Source organism: Suhomyces tanzawaensis (assembly GCF_001661415.1).
Source record: "Suhomyces tanzawaensis NRRL Y-17324 unplaced genomic scaffold CANTAscaffold_1, whole genome shotgun sequence".
Taxonomy (NCBI): Eukaryota; Fungi; Ascomycota; class Pichiomycetes; order Serinales; family Debaryomycetaceae; genus Suhomyces; species Suhomyces tanzawaensis.
This window is the reverse complement of record NW_017963636.1, coordinates 1,154,018-1,168,850: the sequence shown is the minus strand read 5'-3', so window position 1 is coordinate 1,168,850 and position 14,833 is coordinate 1,154,018. Positions and strand designations below refer to the sequence as shown.

Below are 14,833 nucleotides of genomic sequence, written 5' to 3'. Positions count from 1 at the left end.
TGGTTTTCGAAAGATTTACCGTTCTAGTTGTGTGGGTGGTAGACCACTTGATCAATTGGATCCTAAACCTTGTCCAGGTAAGGAAATTGAATTTAACAAGCACTACAACAAAGAAGTCACCATAGTCAATTGAACGATAGCTATTGTTGTTCCACTACTTATCTTCATATTTGTCACATGGTTTGTCTATGACAGAGGTGTTCGAAGAAAAGGTGGATTTACGAGATTAAGCGAAATCAGAATAGGTGAGGAGGATGTTCAACCTATTGAAAACGACCGTATTGATAAGATCACAAGCAAAATTGTCAAATATGGAATCGCTATAATTGTTGATTCCTCTGCAGCAACGAGTGCAATAAGAAGTATCAATGGAAGTTCATTTCGGAAGCTTATATCTGCGATCTTCACAAGATCTCCAAGTGGAAGAAACTTCGTAGCAGTGCCCGATTTGAACCAAGAAGAAGATCGATTATTTGCAAACTCTCATAGCACACAAGAAGCAGATGATGATTACGATGACGAACAAGAGTAACAAGATGAACAACTGGCATGTTCATCGAGGAATCGAAATTATTGGCATAAAACTGCACCCTTCCCTTTAATATTCCAAGCATTTCAAAATTGGGAGAAAAATACTCTCAATAGACCCATTATATTCTCAGTCTACAATAGCGGGACAGAAGATGCGAATCTCCGTATCTGGTAGAACAACTTTCCCATCCTCTTATAGCAATGTAGCACGAAAATTGGTGAATTTTCTCCGTTAATTTTCTCTATGCATAGCCTTCCTCGTTAAGCTTGCGCTTCTTCCGAGCAGGTTAACTAAGCGTTGGAAGTGAATAAGTTCGTAATGCAGGCAAGCGTAACTATTCGCTCATTTTGCAAATACTAAAGCACGGCTGAAAAGGTCTATCAAACTCCAAATTGTGCTTCTTTAGTCCTGTTTTCACTAGTTACAGTCAATCATATACATGTGGGGAAGGATTTGCGCTGCGTACGCTAATGGCCACAGAGTATCACCCTAAAGGTATACGGGAGTATGCAGATGAGTAAGTAATAGAAATTATTTTTCTCCTGCATTACCACCTCGTAAATGTGTATTACCTTTTTGGGACTAATGGAATCTTTCGGTTTATTTGGACAAGCTCCCTTGGTTCTACATGCTCCACTTCCATACCAACTTACTTTCAAGTAAAGCTTTAGCTCTTGTACGGTATTTTCCATCTATATACGGGACTCTTATCATATCGTACACTCGTATATTTTTCTTCTGCGCTCGTGAGCCGTGCATCGGCTGGGGCTTAAAACTCAGATCTTTATTCCGAGACCCTACACCTAGTTTGAGGTGTATCAGCAGTGGCCAATCTCCAGTTGAACAACAACCCTACCATCGTTGTTCCAAGATAGCCATCCCTGTTTCAACCAACATAATCCCAAGACGTGTCCGGATTTGACAGCCTTGGCGATCTCGCCTCGTCTGAGTCAAAATAGGACATGACGCAAGTGACATATTGTGTCATCTTCCACCGCCATTTAGATATATAAATGGCCTGCCCACAAAAATGCCACATTGACAGGCACTGGAGCCATCTTGAAGCATTTCGTTCAACAGACACTGTAACTTATTGCTAATTCACCTTCAATCCAACCATTTCAGTTTACCAGTGTTCGCCTAGCTTTGACAGATAAATCTAGTGTCTTAAGATGAAGTTCGCCCATTTGCTTCTTCCCGTGATTTCTTTCTTCGAGCTTTCCAAGGGCCAAGGTACGGAGGCCTCTGCCCACATGAAGCGGATGGAACAGCAACGTTATTCTCCCCGGTTCAACATCGTCGACTCGGTTCCTTCCAACTCCCCAGAATTCCAGTTGTCAGATAGCCTTCGCATGATCACGGGTGATACGCTCTTCTATTTAGTTTTAAACGTCTCAGACTCTTCCAACAATTACACTGATTCTTTTAACATGAGGTTGGATACCAGCGGCGTCAAACTCTCCTGGATGTATAATAAGACGTGCATCGAAGAAGCTTCCCCCCACTGTCTGTCATATGGTTTTTTTAATGATTCCAGACCCATCCAAACAGAAAGCACATTCCATTTCAATAATATAGATGTGCAAGTAGGTGGTGATGTAGTCTCATTGGATAAAAATGATTTATCAATCGGATGGGGAGACACCACTATCTCTAACTTCTCAATGGGATTTGCACAGCATAACATTTCAAAGAACTTTGGCTCTGGAGTTGTGGCTCTTTCTTCATCACTGGACTCCAATACCAATTTGATCTCGCAAATGTTTCAGGAGGGCTACATCGACAAGGAGCAATTCGGCTTATACCTCCTCACAACAACGAACCGGTCTCCTCCTGACATCCAGTACACCAACTCATCTTCTCCCTGGAAATCTTTCTATGGAGGATTAATTGCCTACGGTTCTGATGCGGAAAATGTGGTGTATAACATTACTGGCTCCACAGATATGTTCTACGTAGATATCAACAACCATACCACTTCGAAATGGCTTTTGGACGTTACTGATATCAACGTGTCAAATGGTAATCATACCATGCACGCCTTTGACTCCAAACATTTGCACATTGATACGTCAGTTTTGAACTATTTTCTACCTATGGAAGATGCCCACTTGGTCCATCAGTTGATGTTTGGTGAGAATTTCATGAACAATACCTCTGGAGACTACGCTATTCCATGCAATGCTACTGGATCGTTACTGTTCAAACTTAACGACAGAGAATTTAATTTTACAGCTGATGACCTCACGTATACTCGCTTTTATGGTTTCAATGAAGGTTATCTTGGGGGAAACGATCTTCCATCTGTACCTAGTGGTTACTGTCATTCCTTGTTGGGCGGATGGTCAGGAGACGACTTTATACTTGGAAATGGCTTTTTGCAGCATTATTACACTATTTTCGATTTGAAAGAAAGGAGAATTGGATTTGGCGAAATTAACCTCTCCAGTTTTGTGTTGAAGGACGGCTCAGGTCCCTCTCACAGTTCGAAAAGCACGGGAAAACCTCCATCATCAGCTAGTGCTTCTTCGTCTTCTTCTTCTTCTTCCAACTCTAACGCTACCAATAGTAATGGAACCAAGAAAAATGAGTCTGGCAAGATCAATGCCGGCCTTCTCGTGCCGGGAGTTATTTTAGGGGTTATGATCGCCATGGCATGAAGATGACCTTCTTCAAACTACATCATAGCTTGATGCCTCTACGAATTATCTTTAAAAGTTGCATAATATTTCAAAGAATGTATAATAACGACATATATTTTAAATCGTGCTAACCCATACTCAGTAGCTCCTGGAAGCCAAGTAACTGCAGTATATCCGTAGCAAAGATTCTTCACTTACATTATTAAGGGGAAACAACGGTTAAGTATTTCCATAAACAAATTTTAAAAACTGTTACAAAGTAACAATTGATCAATTATACCCTGTGTAGAGTATACCTAAAATTGTTTGCATTAAGCTTATACTGTGCTGAGCTCAAAGAAATACGATGAAAAATCACACAAGTATGTTATTGATCAGTTCGTTAGCTTCTGACTTCATACTCAGTACTTGGCAGTCCTGAGTATACTTAAATTTAATCCTCCAGCTCTTCTTTGGATATATTCCTAGTTCTTATCTTAGCCTCTTGCTCCTCGGCCAGCCTGACTTGGTTTGAACTCTTCTTTTATCTCATCTTGATTGTGATCGATGAACTTGAAGAAATGTTACATCAAACCACTCTCCAAAACAGTTCCTCCAGCCTTATAACCTACACGCTTCTCCACTCCCTATTCTACACATATCCCCGGTACCCAGTACCCTATATTACAGATAACTAATAAATTAAAACCTATTAACCTAGTTAACCAAAGCAGAAGCAGTAGCGGACTCGTACTTCCAGTTTGGTGGTAAGACAGCGACGGTTCTGTAGTATCTGGCCAATCTGTGGATTCTAGATTCGATCAAAATCAATCTGAACTTAGAGTCCTTGTCCTTTCTGTTTCTTTCCAAGTGCTTTCTGACAGAGACAGCCTTCTTGATCAAGTAGTACAAGTCTTCTGGGATTTCTGGAGCCAAACCGTTGGACTTCAAGATTCTCAAGATCTTGTTACCGGTGACAACCTTGGATTGGGAAACACCGTGAGCATCTCTCAAGATAACACCAATTTGAGATGGGGTCAAACCCTTTCTGGCGTACTTGATGACTTGTTCGACAACGTCGTCAGCGGTCAACTTGAACCAAGCTGGAGCGTTTCTCGAGTATGGAGTAGCGGAAGAAGAGATACCTTTACCCTAGAATTGTTAGTATTGCCCAGGCGGTCCAACACGGTACACTGTGCGCCAGCAATAAGCCGGCAGCGAGCTCCCGTGTAGTCACCACTCCATCAGCAGCCGAAGCTGCTGACTGTGCTACACTTCAATAGTGGTGTCGATCAGTTTTGCCCACAGTCAAGTAAGTCTTGCGACTCACTTCGAGTGGAACCGAATCAACCCTCAGTCTATCAAGTATGGAATGGAATGGTAGAATATCTGGTCTCACATACAGAATTGTGCATACGACCCATTTTGACGGATTTGTTTTGTATAAAGATTTGAAATTTTTCGGGGACAGCTCGTGCTTATATAGTACTGAAAATTTTTAGTGAGATGGCATTGGGCGCGTGCACGACATGAAAAATGGGTCCAGTGAGCGCGGTGCGGTGGTTTACGCTGGGTGAGTATTCGCGGGCACGGATTACCCGGACACTGTTCTATTGTCTATACACTGAGAATTGCAGCTTCGTGGCTGCAACCGGAAGGAATCTATCGCTGGAGCCCGTTGTGGTTACTTCAACTGGTCCTCGAGGTCCTCGAAGTCCTCCTCCTCCTCCATCTTGATCAATCTGCGGGTTAGTAACTCAATGCGTGTGTTTTGCGTGTGTTTTCTCCATATACTTACTTGGAGACACCAGCCTTTTCTCTGAACTGCTCGACAGCTCCAGCATAGAGCATTCTGCTCTCCTGGCCCGAGGTGGGTGGGATCCAGTACAAAAGCACCAAAGGTGTCATGAGGCGGCCGTCGCTGGCCTTCATGGGGTACGACAACACGATGTAGCGAGGAGTGTTGTCGGGCAATTCCTCAACCAACTCGTCCACGTTGTCGATGATGTCGTCGTCCTGTCTTCTGATCTCGTAGGTGTCCTTGTCGATGATGTCTGGCGTTAGTGGTGCACTTTGGGTGTTACTATGAGCTGTACTTACATATAATGGCCTGCATTGACAGCACGCGAGCACTTCCAAAGCGGAACTTGCGGAGTGCCGTGAGTGTTTCTGTCGAGAAGCTGTAGAGGTTGGACTGGGGTTAGTATTGGCGGTGGGATGTGTCTGGGGGTAAGAAGGCAAGAGAATAGTGAGTGAGCAGCAGTGTGGCTATGACGCTGCTGGAGCACTGAGTGGTAAACCATGCGAGCTTAGCGTCAGAGGCTGCTAGGCTGGTAGGCACTGCTAGTCTGGTAGGCACTAATAGTCTGGTAGGCACTAATAGTCTGGTAGGCACTAATAGTCTAGTACGCACTGCTAAGCTGGTAGACACTGCTAGATTACCTTGATCACTAGCATTGACTGGTCCCCTGCTAGAGTACCTTGATCACTAGCATTGACTGGTCCCCTGCTAGATTGCCTTGATCACTAGCATTGACTGGCTGGTTCTGGCTGTTTTGCAAGCATTGGAATCTCGACACTTCCTCGTTGCTTAGACTACCTCGTCTCTGTAGACTACCAGCTGGCTTGCCTGACCATTCGTTACTGTCTAGACTATGCAGTTGCTGCCTATACTGCCTCCTTGCCGTCTATACTGTCTTGTTACCAGCTCATTGCTATCATTGACTTGCTGTCTCTACTGCCATGTAGACTATCGCATTGGCGGCTATACTGTCTCGTTTTCAGAGACTTTCACTTTAGTCTTCCTCTTTAGTCCACCTCTTAAGTCCCTGCCGGTCTCCCTGCGTTCACCTTCCATCCAGACGCTGCCTTTCCATACTCACCATCGTTGGCGCCAACTGCTCCTCCGCACCTCACTATCACTAGGCTCAATCTGGAAATCGCCGGCGTGCGCCTACCGCCCACTTATCGGGAAGGATTCAAAACAAACAACTGGAGTCCTCATATAAAGTCTCTGTTCACGCTGTTGGCTCACCAAATCAGCAAGATGGGCAAGAGCAGAGTCAATGTACCTCTTATCGAGTTCTTAAAGAGTGAGTACCGGAATTTCCCGCGAGCCGCCGTGGGTGGTGGGGATGAAGCAGATGGAAATGAGACGGCTGATGGACAGCTGATGGACAGCTGATGGACAGCTGATGGGACAGGCCATGAGACATCACGATGGGATGAAGTGTTATTCCTTCGTGGCTCAGAATTTACGTGGAAGTCAAGTGAGACTTCCGCGGCTGGTCAGAGTGGGCCATCATGGCTGGTCTAGTCAGAGTCATCTACCGTGGCTGGTCAAAGTGGCTAGTCGGCGGGACCTGTTTTGTCTGGCTTGGACTATCTCTGTGGCTAGACTTACTGGCACTTCGGAGTGATCCGCCGTGGCTGTCTCTTCTGATCTACGTGACTAAAATGTCTTCCTTCGCTATCTCAGAACGAGCTGTGGCTGGCTCAGTTTATCTAGCGTGGCTCTCCAGGCTGATCTGCCTTGTCTGGAGTGTCTGGCTCTTCAGAGTGCTACTGTCGCTCCTCGTACTGGTCCAGCAGAGTACCTAGTTGACCTGGTTGCCTCTTCAGACAGCAGTCATGACATCTACAGTCTTCCATCTGCACCCCATTTCACGCTCCCATCCCAGCTCCATGACACACGAGCTATCCTCGACATACTAACTCTAGACCGTATCTACCTCGGGGCCTACGACTACACCCCCCAAGACACCTCCGATCTTGTCTACTTCACCGTCGAAGATGCGTTGGCCTACAACGCATTCCACCTCGACTTCGGTCCCTTGCACATCGGTAACTTGTACCGTTTCGCCGTGGTGCTCCACAACATCTTGAACGAAGAGGCCAACCAGGGTAAGGCCATCGTGCTCTACAGCACCACATCCCCCAAAGAGCGTGCCAACACAGCCTGTTTGTTGTGCTGCTACATGACCTTGGTCCAGTCCTGGTCGCCCCACCAGGTCCTTCAGCCCATCGCCCAGATTGACCCGCCTTTCCAGGGCTTTAGAGACGCCGGCTACTCCAACGCCGATTTCGAAATCACCATCCAAGACGTGGTGTACGGTATGTGGAGAGCCAAAGAAAGGGGAATGATCGACTTGACCACCTTCAACCTCGAGGAGTACGAACAATACGAAAGAGTGGACCAGGGTGATTTCAACGTCATCTCCAAGGATTTCATTGCCTTCGCCTCTCCTCAGCAGAGCTCCAGAAAGCCTACTCTCAACGAGCCTTTCAAGAAGGTGTTGAACTATTTCATGGAAAACGAAGTCCAGTTGGTGGTCAGATTGAACAGTCATTTATACGATTCTGCGGAATTCACCAAGCGTAACATCCAGCACATAGACATGATTTTTGATGACGGTACCTGCCCAACCATGGAGTTCGTAAAGCAATTCATTGGTGCTTCCGAATGTGTCATTAACAAAGGTGGGAAGATCGCTGTGCACTGCAAGGCCGGTCTCGGTAGAACTGGATGCCTTATTGGTGCTCATTTGATTTACACCCATGGATTTACCGCAAACGAGTGCATTGGCTATATGAGAATGATTCGTCCGGGTATGGTTGTCGGTCCTCAACAACATTGGTTGTACTTACATCAGAATGACTTTAGAGATTGGAGACATACCATGGTCTTGGATAACCGTCCAGACGCATTTATTGGGGGATTATTCCCATTAACTCCTTACGATGAATTCAAGGCAAGAATGAAGCAAGAAGCTAAGCAAAGAAAATTACAACATCAACAAGTCAACTCGTCAGTCAGCCATATGGACTCATCATTCCAGACTCCTATTAGAAGAAGAAAGATCAGTGGAGTTTTAGCATCAAAGATCCAAACTGCCGTGCCCAACGAATCACCGGGTCAACCAAGAAAGTACCAAGAAGCCAACACCTCTGGCGTGGAAGAAATTGTCAACAACTCGGACGAAGAACAAGGAGAAACAATGCAGGATATTCAAAGTCCCGCAAGAAAGGGTGTACAGGAAATGGAAGAGCCAGCTGAAGTAGAGATTCATAATTCCAATGGTACGTTGATTAACGGCTCTCCCAAAAGAGATACATCAAGTGACTGGAGGGTTTTGAAATCGATCTCTGCAAACGGTTCCAACCAACCAGTTCAGTTAACCAAGACCACCACCACAACTACAACCAGAACCGTCAGCACCACCTTGTCATCGTCGCCCCAGTCCTCACCCACCCATAGCATCAAGCTTCCCAAGTCAAGATCAGGTTCCCGAGTGAACTCAGGAATGATACAATCCAAGAGCCCAGGCAACAGAATCCAATCTGCCGGGATCAGAAAAGTAAGTGGTAAAAAGTTTTAACTTGTATTATGACCTTCGCGGGCGCCCCAGCATACTATATTGTGTTATATCATTGTACTCATAACGATCTTCATTTCTTCTACTACTCTAGTCTTCATAGATAGCTTCTGTTATATAAAACTCCTCTTGTTCGTAAGCGAACGCTAGTATGTCGTAATCTCCAAACTTCAAGTCTTCCACCAGACCATCGGTCAATTGGATCCATTGATTCTCATAAGGTTGAGTTTTATCTTTAGGAACGGCCAATCTGATGCTGGATGAGGTGACAGTGACGCTGTTGCTGTCATTCTCTTCTATGTTAGATGCATCTTCTTCGAGATACTCTGATTTAGGCACGGGAATATCGTCTTCGTCAACTAGCTCCGATTTAGGAACAACGATATCATCCTCGTTGGCTGGTTCATTGTCATTAATATTGAGGCCTCCACTGCTGTTAATTGCCGTGGTCAAGCTGGACTTCAACTCTTCCAAGCTCAACGTGCCAGTGATAGGCAACGCGTAGGTGGTTTTTTGACGTTTGAACTTCAAAATCGTCACTTCTGGGGCATCCTTTCTCGAGAGTTTAGGTGGCTGTTGTTAGCGGTGCGTTGTGCAGGAGCAACTAGGACGTCCGGGACATGGCCATTGGAACGACCAAGCGTGCAAGAGGTTCTCGTACTTACCATTGGAGTAGAGTTTGCTGGGTGGAACGAAATCTGGCACCAAAAATGGAGCACCAAAATCGTTTCCATAATGATTCGCGTGACTTTCAGCACGTGACCCGATATCAGCTCGGCTCATCAACATCTCCAGTTGCAACTGTAGACTTCCCCGTCCATGCCCGAGTAATGCGCCTCTACGACAAGTTGTCCCATAAGCTGGCGGTACGTGCACTCTTCCGGTCGCTCCTCAGGCGTGTCAAGGGCGCAAATATCACCATTTCTGCCACCAATCCGGACCATGCCAAATACTCCCTCGATCCTCAACTCTACATATCATACCTCAAATCCGAGTGGAAGTACAACTTGAGAATGGAGTTCAGCTCAATGCACAAAACTGAGAAGTCTTTTGCCAAATCATTCTTGCGAGGGGTCGAAATTGACCAAAGAATAGCCACAAGTGAGTCCAGAGGCGATGCCTTGGTGGAAGTCATGTTGGAATACAGAAAGACAAAGTTCCAGGAACAGAAATGGCGTGCAAACTACTTGGAACGCAAACAGGATATACAGAAACAGGACGACAAGGCTGCCAAAGAGCTTCAGTTGCGAAAACAGGAGTCCAAGCTCAAGAAACCGATAGACCCAAAACAGATCTTCCACCGGCTTGAGGCTCCCCAGAAGCATAGGGTGGTACTCTCCGAGCTCAAGGCATCAAAAGAATTCTCGGAACATCTCTTGCGCAGGTACTTGAAGTTGAAACAGCAGAGTCTCCAGCTCCCCAATCCCGCGATGTTACCCAACACCCCAGACATCAAGGAGATTCCCGAATACAAGAGCAAGTACGCCCTTCCTGGGTCTACCAGGCACGACTTGATCAAAGCTGGCTACGATACTGAGTATATCGACGCCATAGTGAAGCCATCGCTCGAGTACGACATCAATAAGTACCACTATCTCAACAATCTACAACATATCGTCAACAACAAGGGTCCTTATCCCGTCAAAATAGCCACCACATCCGCAGGACCCATTCCCATGCCGTATATCAAGGTTCCATTTGCGAGACCCCAGCAAATGAAGCAAATTGCTCTAGACACCAAGAAGCTGTGGACGGTGATCAGAATACGAAATGTGTGGGTCTCCGAACCAGGAACCATCAAGGACGAGAAGATGTTCAGCGATGGCCGCTACAGCATCCCAGGAAGTCGAGGTTTTGGCCCAGAACAGTTCATGTACCCTAGAAGCTACTACCAGAAACTCGCTGAGAGTGAAGCGTTGTGGGAGTACGTTCTTGATCGTGAAACAGGAGGCTCCAGGTCATTTTCGTCGTATGTCTCAGACTGGACTGAGCATCTCGATATCAACACTAAAGTGCTCGAGGCCAAGGTGGATGCGTACTTTTCGAAGTATAGCCAATTGCGTACCAGAAACTCATCGCTCCAAAAGGAACGTGATGCCCTCCAGCTCCAGATGAACGAGCATTACGACCAGTTAGTTGCCACTTATGATTCGTTGATCAATGAATTAAATACACAGGGAATATTCAAGCACTCAGAAATAGTCAATCCAGCTAAGGTCACTCAGACATACCCCCAAATCCTAGACACCACGCCTCATGCCAGAGTGTCTGAAGGAATCCCCGAATTGGAGCGAATTGGCATGGGCAAGAAGTTGGGCGATTATCTTCGGGAAGCAGGTGTGAAGAGCTTCAGTTGGGGGGAGAAGTTCTACAAGAGGTTCAAGTTCGATATCAAAAAGACATGATTATTTAATGGAAGAAATAAAGGAAATCTTTGCATTCATCTAAGGAAGGAGTTTGGCTTAGCAACCCAAGCAATTAAATAGAAATATCCTAAGTACTATTACAGATCTTACAATTACAGATCTTTTTTGCTAATTACTTAAGGGTTGGTTATCCATCGATATATCAAAAACCAAACTCCGATTGGTTTGAGCCTTCAATGGTAGATCAGGACTGGTATTTCAAAGGATTGAACATCTAATTCGCTACTCTAACGTTCTGATAAAATCGTTCGTATTGTACATAGTTCTACTTACTGTATATAGTGTAACATAGAACCGAATCGTCAGCAGCATGCAGTGATCATTTAATCATAACGGAGGATACCACCAAGTGTGGTGTCGAGAAGTGTAAGGAAAGTCTTCAGAGAATGTTGGACGCGAGGCTTCTAGAACTACTAGAGGTTCGGCAGTTTTAACTCCCAGCTGAAGCTCCTTTTAGGTTTCTGGCAAGTTTCTGGTGGCTTTCTGGTAGCTTTCTGGTAGCTTTCTGGTAGCTTTCCCAGATCTGAACATTCAGGGAGGATTACACCACATAGCCTCCGAAGCTCTTGTTGGTGGTGACATACCCATCAATGCCATTTGCTCGTTCGGCGTAGTCGAGTTCATCGTCCTCGTCCACGTCTCCGGTGACACCACCTTCCTTTTCCACGATCTCAAAGTCCTCAATGAGCTTGATGAGCTCGCTGGTATCGGGAGAGGGCGAGCCCTCCGACACAGACAACCCACTCATCATGGCAATTACGTCAGAAATCGACTTTCCTTGGCCCTTAAGCTCCTTGTGCTTCGACAACACCTCCTCCAAGCAGGTGATTCCGTTTTCGTACCAGTTGGCAGAGATTTCCGGCGAAAAAGGACGTACCACCATGATGTCCTTACGTGCAAACATTGCCTCATTGGAGAGCTGGTTGCGGTAGAAGATCGATGCCTGGTAATGGTCCTTGCAGCAGTACTGTGAGAGATATGTGTTGGGAAGGATCATCGACGGTTTGCGGTTGTAGATCTGGAACTTGGTGGCAGACCTGTCTGCCAACATGGCTCCTGTTGATGCTCTGCGAACCTGCTGGCGAGGAGACTTGTCACAGATCAAGTAGCCACACTGGTGGTCGATGTTCCGTTCTTCGATGATTTCATCGTACGACTGTTGGCTGAGAAAACGACTGAGGAACTTGAGAAGTGGATAGTCCACATAGTAGTCCACAAGAAGCTCGGTGATGGCTAGCTGGAGCTTGGAGGCTTCTGACGGGATCAAGAGGTCGGTGTGGGCGAACGGCTCGAGCTTGGTGAGGAACTCGGAGAGGGTGAGAGACTCCATGGTGGGAAAAAATGGCAGTGGGGTCAATTGGTGGTGGGAATTGGATGGAGTTTGTAAGAGTGTGAAGAAATGTGATGGTTGGGGGCGGCAGTGGGGGTATTGTAGGCTGGAGAAGGCTCCTGAGGCTGGATGGGGCACCGTCATGTCAGTCACGTGAGTTGTATCATGTGATGTATAATACCTTACGTGCAGGCAAGTATAGCTCTGGAAATGGGCCTATAGTACGTTTTTAGCTTTGGTCAGCGGAAGTCACACTTGGAGCAGATAGATCACTGCAAATGACGGTATTTTTGTAGAAATTTAAGTCTTATTTTTTACGTTTCGCCATTGGGTTCCCTGTGGATAATTACATCAATTCTTGGACTCAATACTGATGAGTCCCTTTTGAGGCATGACAGAGCCTTTGATTGCTGATGCATTTAAGTACCAGCTTTTCATCTGGTTAAAGTTCCTAAACAGCCAGTGGAAGCTTCTCTGAATATGGGCGTGTCCTGGCCAGTAATGCCAACTCCCTGATCTGCTCACGTGTGCAATCTCACGTGCTCTGATATTCATTACTCCCACAACTCCATCTTCACCACCATGCCCCGCCAACGCAACTCCCTTCTGGGCCGTCTCGAGCCGTTGCAGCCCCGGGCGTCCCGCTCGCGGTCTCGTTCACGCTCCCGTTCCGCATCCACTGGCCACTCACACTCCACCTTCTTCAACTTCATCATCGGAAGCACTCCCTCGCTGTCTTCGTACAAACAGCCATCCAAGAACAAGAACAGGCTCGTCTCGCTTTACCGGCTCCTCCTCATCGAGTTGAACCTCCCAGTGGACTCGCTCCAGGGCCCAAGCCAGCCGTCTTCCAGTAAGGAGGCATCAGAGTCCTATGACGAGCTCATCAGCATGGTCCAGATCCCGTTTTATTTGGAGAACTTCATGGTGTTTGGGCTTCTTATCTGCCTCAATTCGTTCCTCACCTTGTTCACGGTGACTCCCTTGAAGATCTTCATCACCTGCGTGGCCGGGGTCAAGAAACTCGTGTCTACAGGCACTGCTCGTACCACGTTTGCTCCCGTCAAAAAGGACTTTGTCACTGTGTCCATCATCGTGTGTTCGCTCGTGGTGCTCTCATCGCCCCGACTCGACATCTCCAAGATGTACCACGACATCCGTGGCCTGGCACACATCAAATTGTACGTGATGTTTGGAGTTCTCGAGGTGGCTGACAAGTTGTGCTCTTCTTTGGGCCAGAACTTCCTCAATATCCTCCACGAGATCCCTCTCACCGATTCCTCTGCTTCCCAGAGGCTCAAGCTCGTGTTCTTCTTCGCGGTTTCCGTGCTTTACCTCTCGTTCCACGGGTACATTCTCATCTACCAAACGATTTCGTTGAACGTGGCAGCCAACTCGTACTCAAACGCGTTGCTAGCGCTTCTCTTGTCCAATCAGTTTGCCGAGTTGAAGAGCTCGGTGTTCAAGAAGTTCGAACGAGAGGGTCTCTTCCAGATCACCATGTCGGACTTGTGCGAGCGGTTCCAGTTGTCAATCATGCTCAGCATCATCACCCTCCGCAACTTCCTCCAGTTGGGCCAGATCGGACTCATTCCCAATAGCTGGAAGAGCTGGAACACCTGGCTCGGGTCCATTTTTGGGCCTGGTGTCATCGTCATTGGCAGCGAGATCTTTGTCGATTGGTTGAAGCATTCTTACATCGCCAAATTCAACAAGATCCGCCCTCGCATCTACAGAAACTTCCTCTACGTGTTAAGCTTGGACTACTTGACAGTTCTCAACTTCGACAACTCGACTGGCTCCGATTATGTGGTGCTCACCAAGCGCATCGGATTGCCTCTCCTCGCCACCATCGTCTGTTTCTTGCGGATGACTCTCACCGACTTCAAGCAGCTTTTGATCTTTCCCTACTCGATGGCTGCCACCACGGGCATCGTGTTGGTGACGTTTGCCACGTTGGTGCTTGTGCGGTTGATCCTAGGCTTGGTGATTCTCAAGCTCGCCAACAAGATCAAGTTGGAGCACAGAGAGTACCAGGACTCGTTGCGAGGAATGCGGCTAGATCCGTTCCAGGAACTTGCCAAAGGACTGGAGGCACCACAGCCGTTTGGCAGTCCTACTCCAGTCCGGTTTCCCGTGGCTGGTGACGAACAAGACTTGCCTCCCCAAAGCACGCTAACGCTCACATTGCCCATTACTGGCGACGAAACGCCGGACGTTTCAAGTGTGCCCGAGTCGCCACGTTCACCGATAGACCTTTCGTTTCTCCCAGGCATCCCCAACACCGAACCCTCGTCAATCAACCCCACCACGCGATCGTATCTCTACGACTACGATGAAAAGGTTCCACCCACGGTGGAAGAGAAGCGGAACCAACAGTTACTTGATAAACTCGAGGACGACGACTTGGGCACAGTCATGAGGTACGAGATGTCCAGTAAGCGGATATGGTAGGCAAGATAGATTAATTAACAGATATTCAATGTCGATCTAGCTAGTAGTGATATTAATTAGTCTCATGAGTTCATTGATGTAGTCGATCATATTCA

The 14,833-nt window shown here is 46.9% G+C and overlaps 10 protein-coding genes across 10 annotated transcripts in view; 6 read left to right on the top strand and 4 right to left on the bottom strand.

Moving 5' to 3' along the window:
• The window catches only part of CANTADRAFT_3891 (Oligoxyloglucan reducing end-specific cellobiohydrolase), a gene marked incomplete at both ends in the record, with an annotated part of 1,776 nt that extends 1,244 nt beyond the window's left edge, over window positions 1-532 (top strand). The window contains one exon of the mRNA XM_020208776.1: window positions 141-532. Within this exon, the coding sequence (XP_020066949.1) occupies window positions 141-532 (392 nt within the window). The remainder of the gene's footprint in view (window positions 1-140) is intronic.
• Window positions 533-1,096: 564 nt separating this feature from the next.
• On the top strand, window positions 1,097-1,579 carry CANTADRAFT_122428 (uncharacterized protein). Its single transcript, XM_020206219.1, has one exon. The coding sequence runs from the start codon at window positions 1,161-1,163 to the stop codon at window positions 1,452-1,454; it is 294 nt and encodes a 97-aa protein (XP_020066948.1). The 5' UTR covers window positions 1,097-1,160; the 3' UTR covers window positions 1,455-1,579.
• CANTADRAFT_24606 (acid protease) lies at window positions 1,322-3,391 on the top strand. Its single transcript, XM_020207165.1, has one exon. It carries the CDS (start codon window positions 1,705-1,707, stop codon window positions 3,190-3,192), a length of 1,488 nt encoding a protein of 495 aa, XP_020066947.1. The 5' UTR covers window positions 1,322-1,704; the 3' UTR covers window positions 3,193-3,391.
• Window positions 3,392-3,870: 479 nt separating this feature from the next.
• Window positions 3,871-4,577, bottom strand: RPS13 (40S ribosomal protein uS15; the record flags this gene model as incomplete). The annotated part of the gene is made up of 2 exons (XM_020211382.1): window positions 3,871-4,305; window positions 4,557-4,577. 2 exons carry the CDS (start codon window positions 4,575-4,577, stop codon window positions 3,871-3,873), a joined length of 456 nt encoding a protein of 151 aa, XP_020066946.1.
• A 260-nt stretch (window positions 4,578-4,837) lies between these two features.
• Window positions 4,838-6,038, bottom strand: CANTADRAFT_87786 (uncharacterized protein; the record flags this gene model as incomplete). The annotated part of the gene is made up of 4 exons (XM_020211381.1): window positions 4,838-4,895; window positions 4,952-5,207; window positions 5,254-5,347; window positions 6,036-6,038. 4 exons carry the CDS (start codon window positions 6,036-6,038, stop codon window positions 4,838-4,840), a joined length of 411 nt encoding a protein of 136 aa, XP_020066945.1.
• Window positions 6,039-6,199: 161 nt separating this feature from the next.
• On the top strand, window positions 6,200-8,531 carry CDC14 (phosphoprotein phosphatase; the record flags this gene model as incomplete). Its single annotated transcript, XM_020208981.1, has 3 exons — window positions 6,200-6,245; window positions 6,874-8,181; window positions 8,263-8,531. The coding sequence occupies 3 exons, from the start codon at window positions 6,200-6,202 to the stop codon at window positions 8,529-8,531; spliced, it is 1,623 nt and encodes a 540-aa protein (XP_020066944.1).
• Window positions 8,532-8,618: 87 nt separating this feature from the next.
• On the bottom strand, window positions 8,619-9,196 carry CANTADRAFT_19430 (uncharacterized protein; the record flags this gene model as incomplete). The annotated part of the gene is made up of 2 exons (XM_020206446.1): window positions 8,619-9,101; window positions 9,194-9,196. The coding sequence occupies 2 exons, from the start codon at window positions 9,194-9,196 to the stop codon at window positions 8,619-8,621; spliced, it is 486 nt and encodes a 161-aa protein (XP_020066943.1).
• Window positions 9,197-9,358: 162 nt separating this feature from the next.
• CANTADRAFT_43554 (uncharacterized protein) lies at window positions 9,359-10,933 on the top strand (the record flags this gene model as incomplete). The annotated part of the gene is made up of 1 exon (XM_020208976.1): window positions 9,359-10,933. One exon carries the CDS (start codon window positions 9,359-9,361, stop codon window positions 10,931-10,933), a length of 1,575 nt encoding a protein of 524 aa, XP_020066942.1.
• Window positions 10,934-11,187: 254 nt separating this feature from the next.
• Window positions 11,188-12,626, bottom strand: CANTADRAFT_24603 (RNA polymerase II subunit B1 CTD phosphatase). Its single transcript, XM_020207164.1, has one exon. It carries the CDS (start codon window positions 12,282-12,284, stop codon window positions 11,496-11,498), a length of 789 nt encoding a protein of 262 aa, XP_020066941.1. The 5' UTR covers window positions 12,285-12,626; the 3' UTR covers window positions 11,188-11,495.
• A 60-nt stretch (window positions 12,627-12,686) lies between these two features.
• CANTADRAFT_24602 (uncharacterized protein) lies at window positions 12,687-14,776 on the top strand. Its single transcript, XM_020207163.1, has one exon. The coding sequence runs from the start codon at window positions 12,867-12,869 to the stop codon at window positions 14,736-14,738; it is 1,872 nt and encodes a 623-aa protein (XP_020066940.1). The 5' UTR covers window positions 12,687-12,866; the 3' UTR covers window positions 14,739-14,776.
• Window positions 14,777-14,833: the final 57 nt, after the last annotated feature.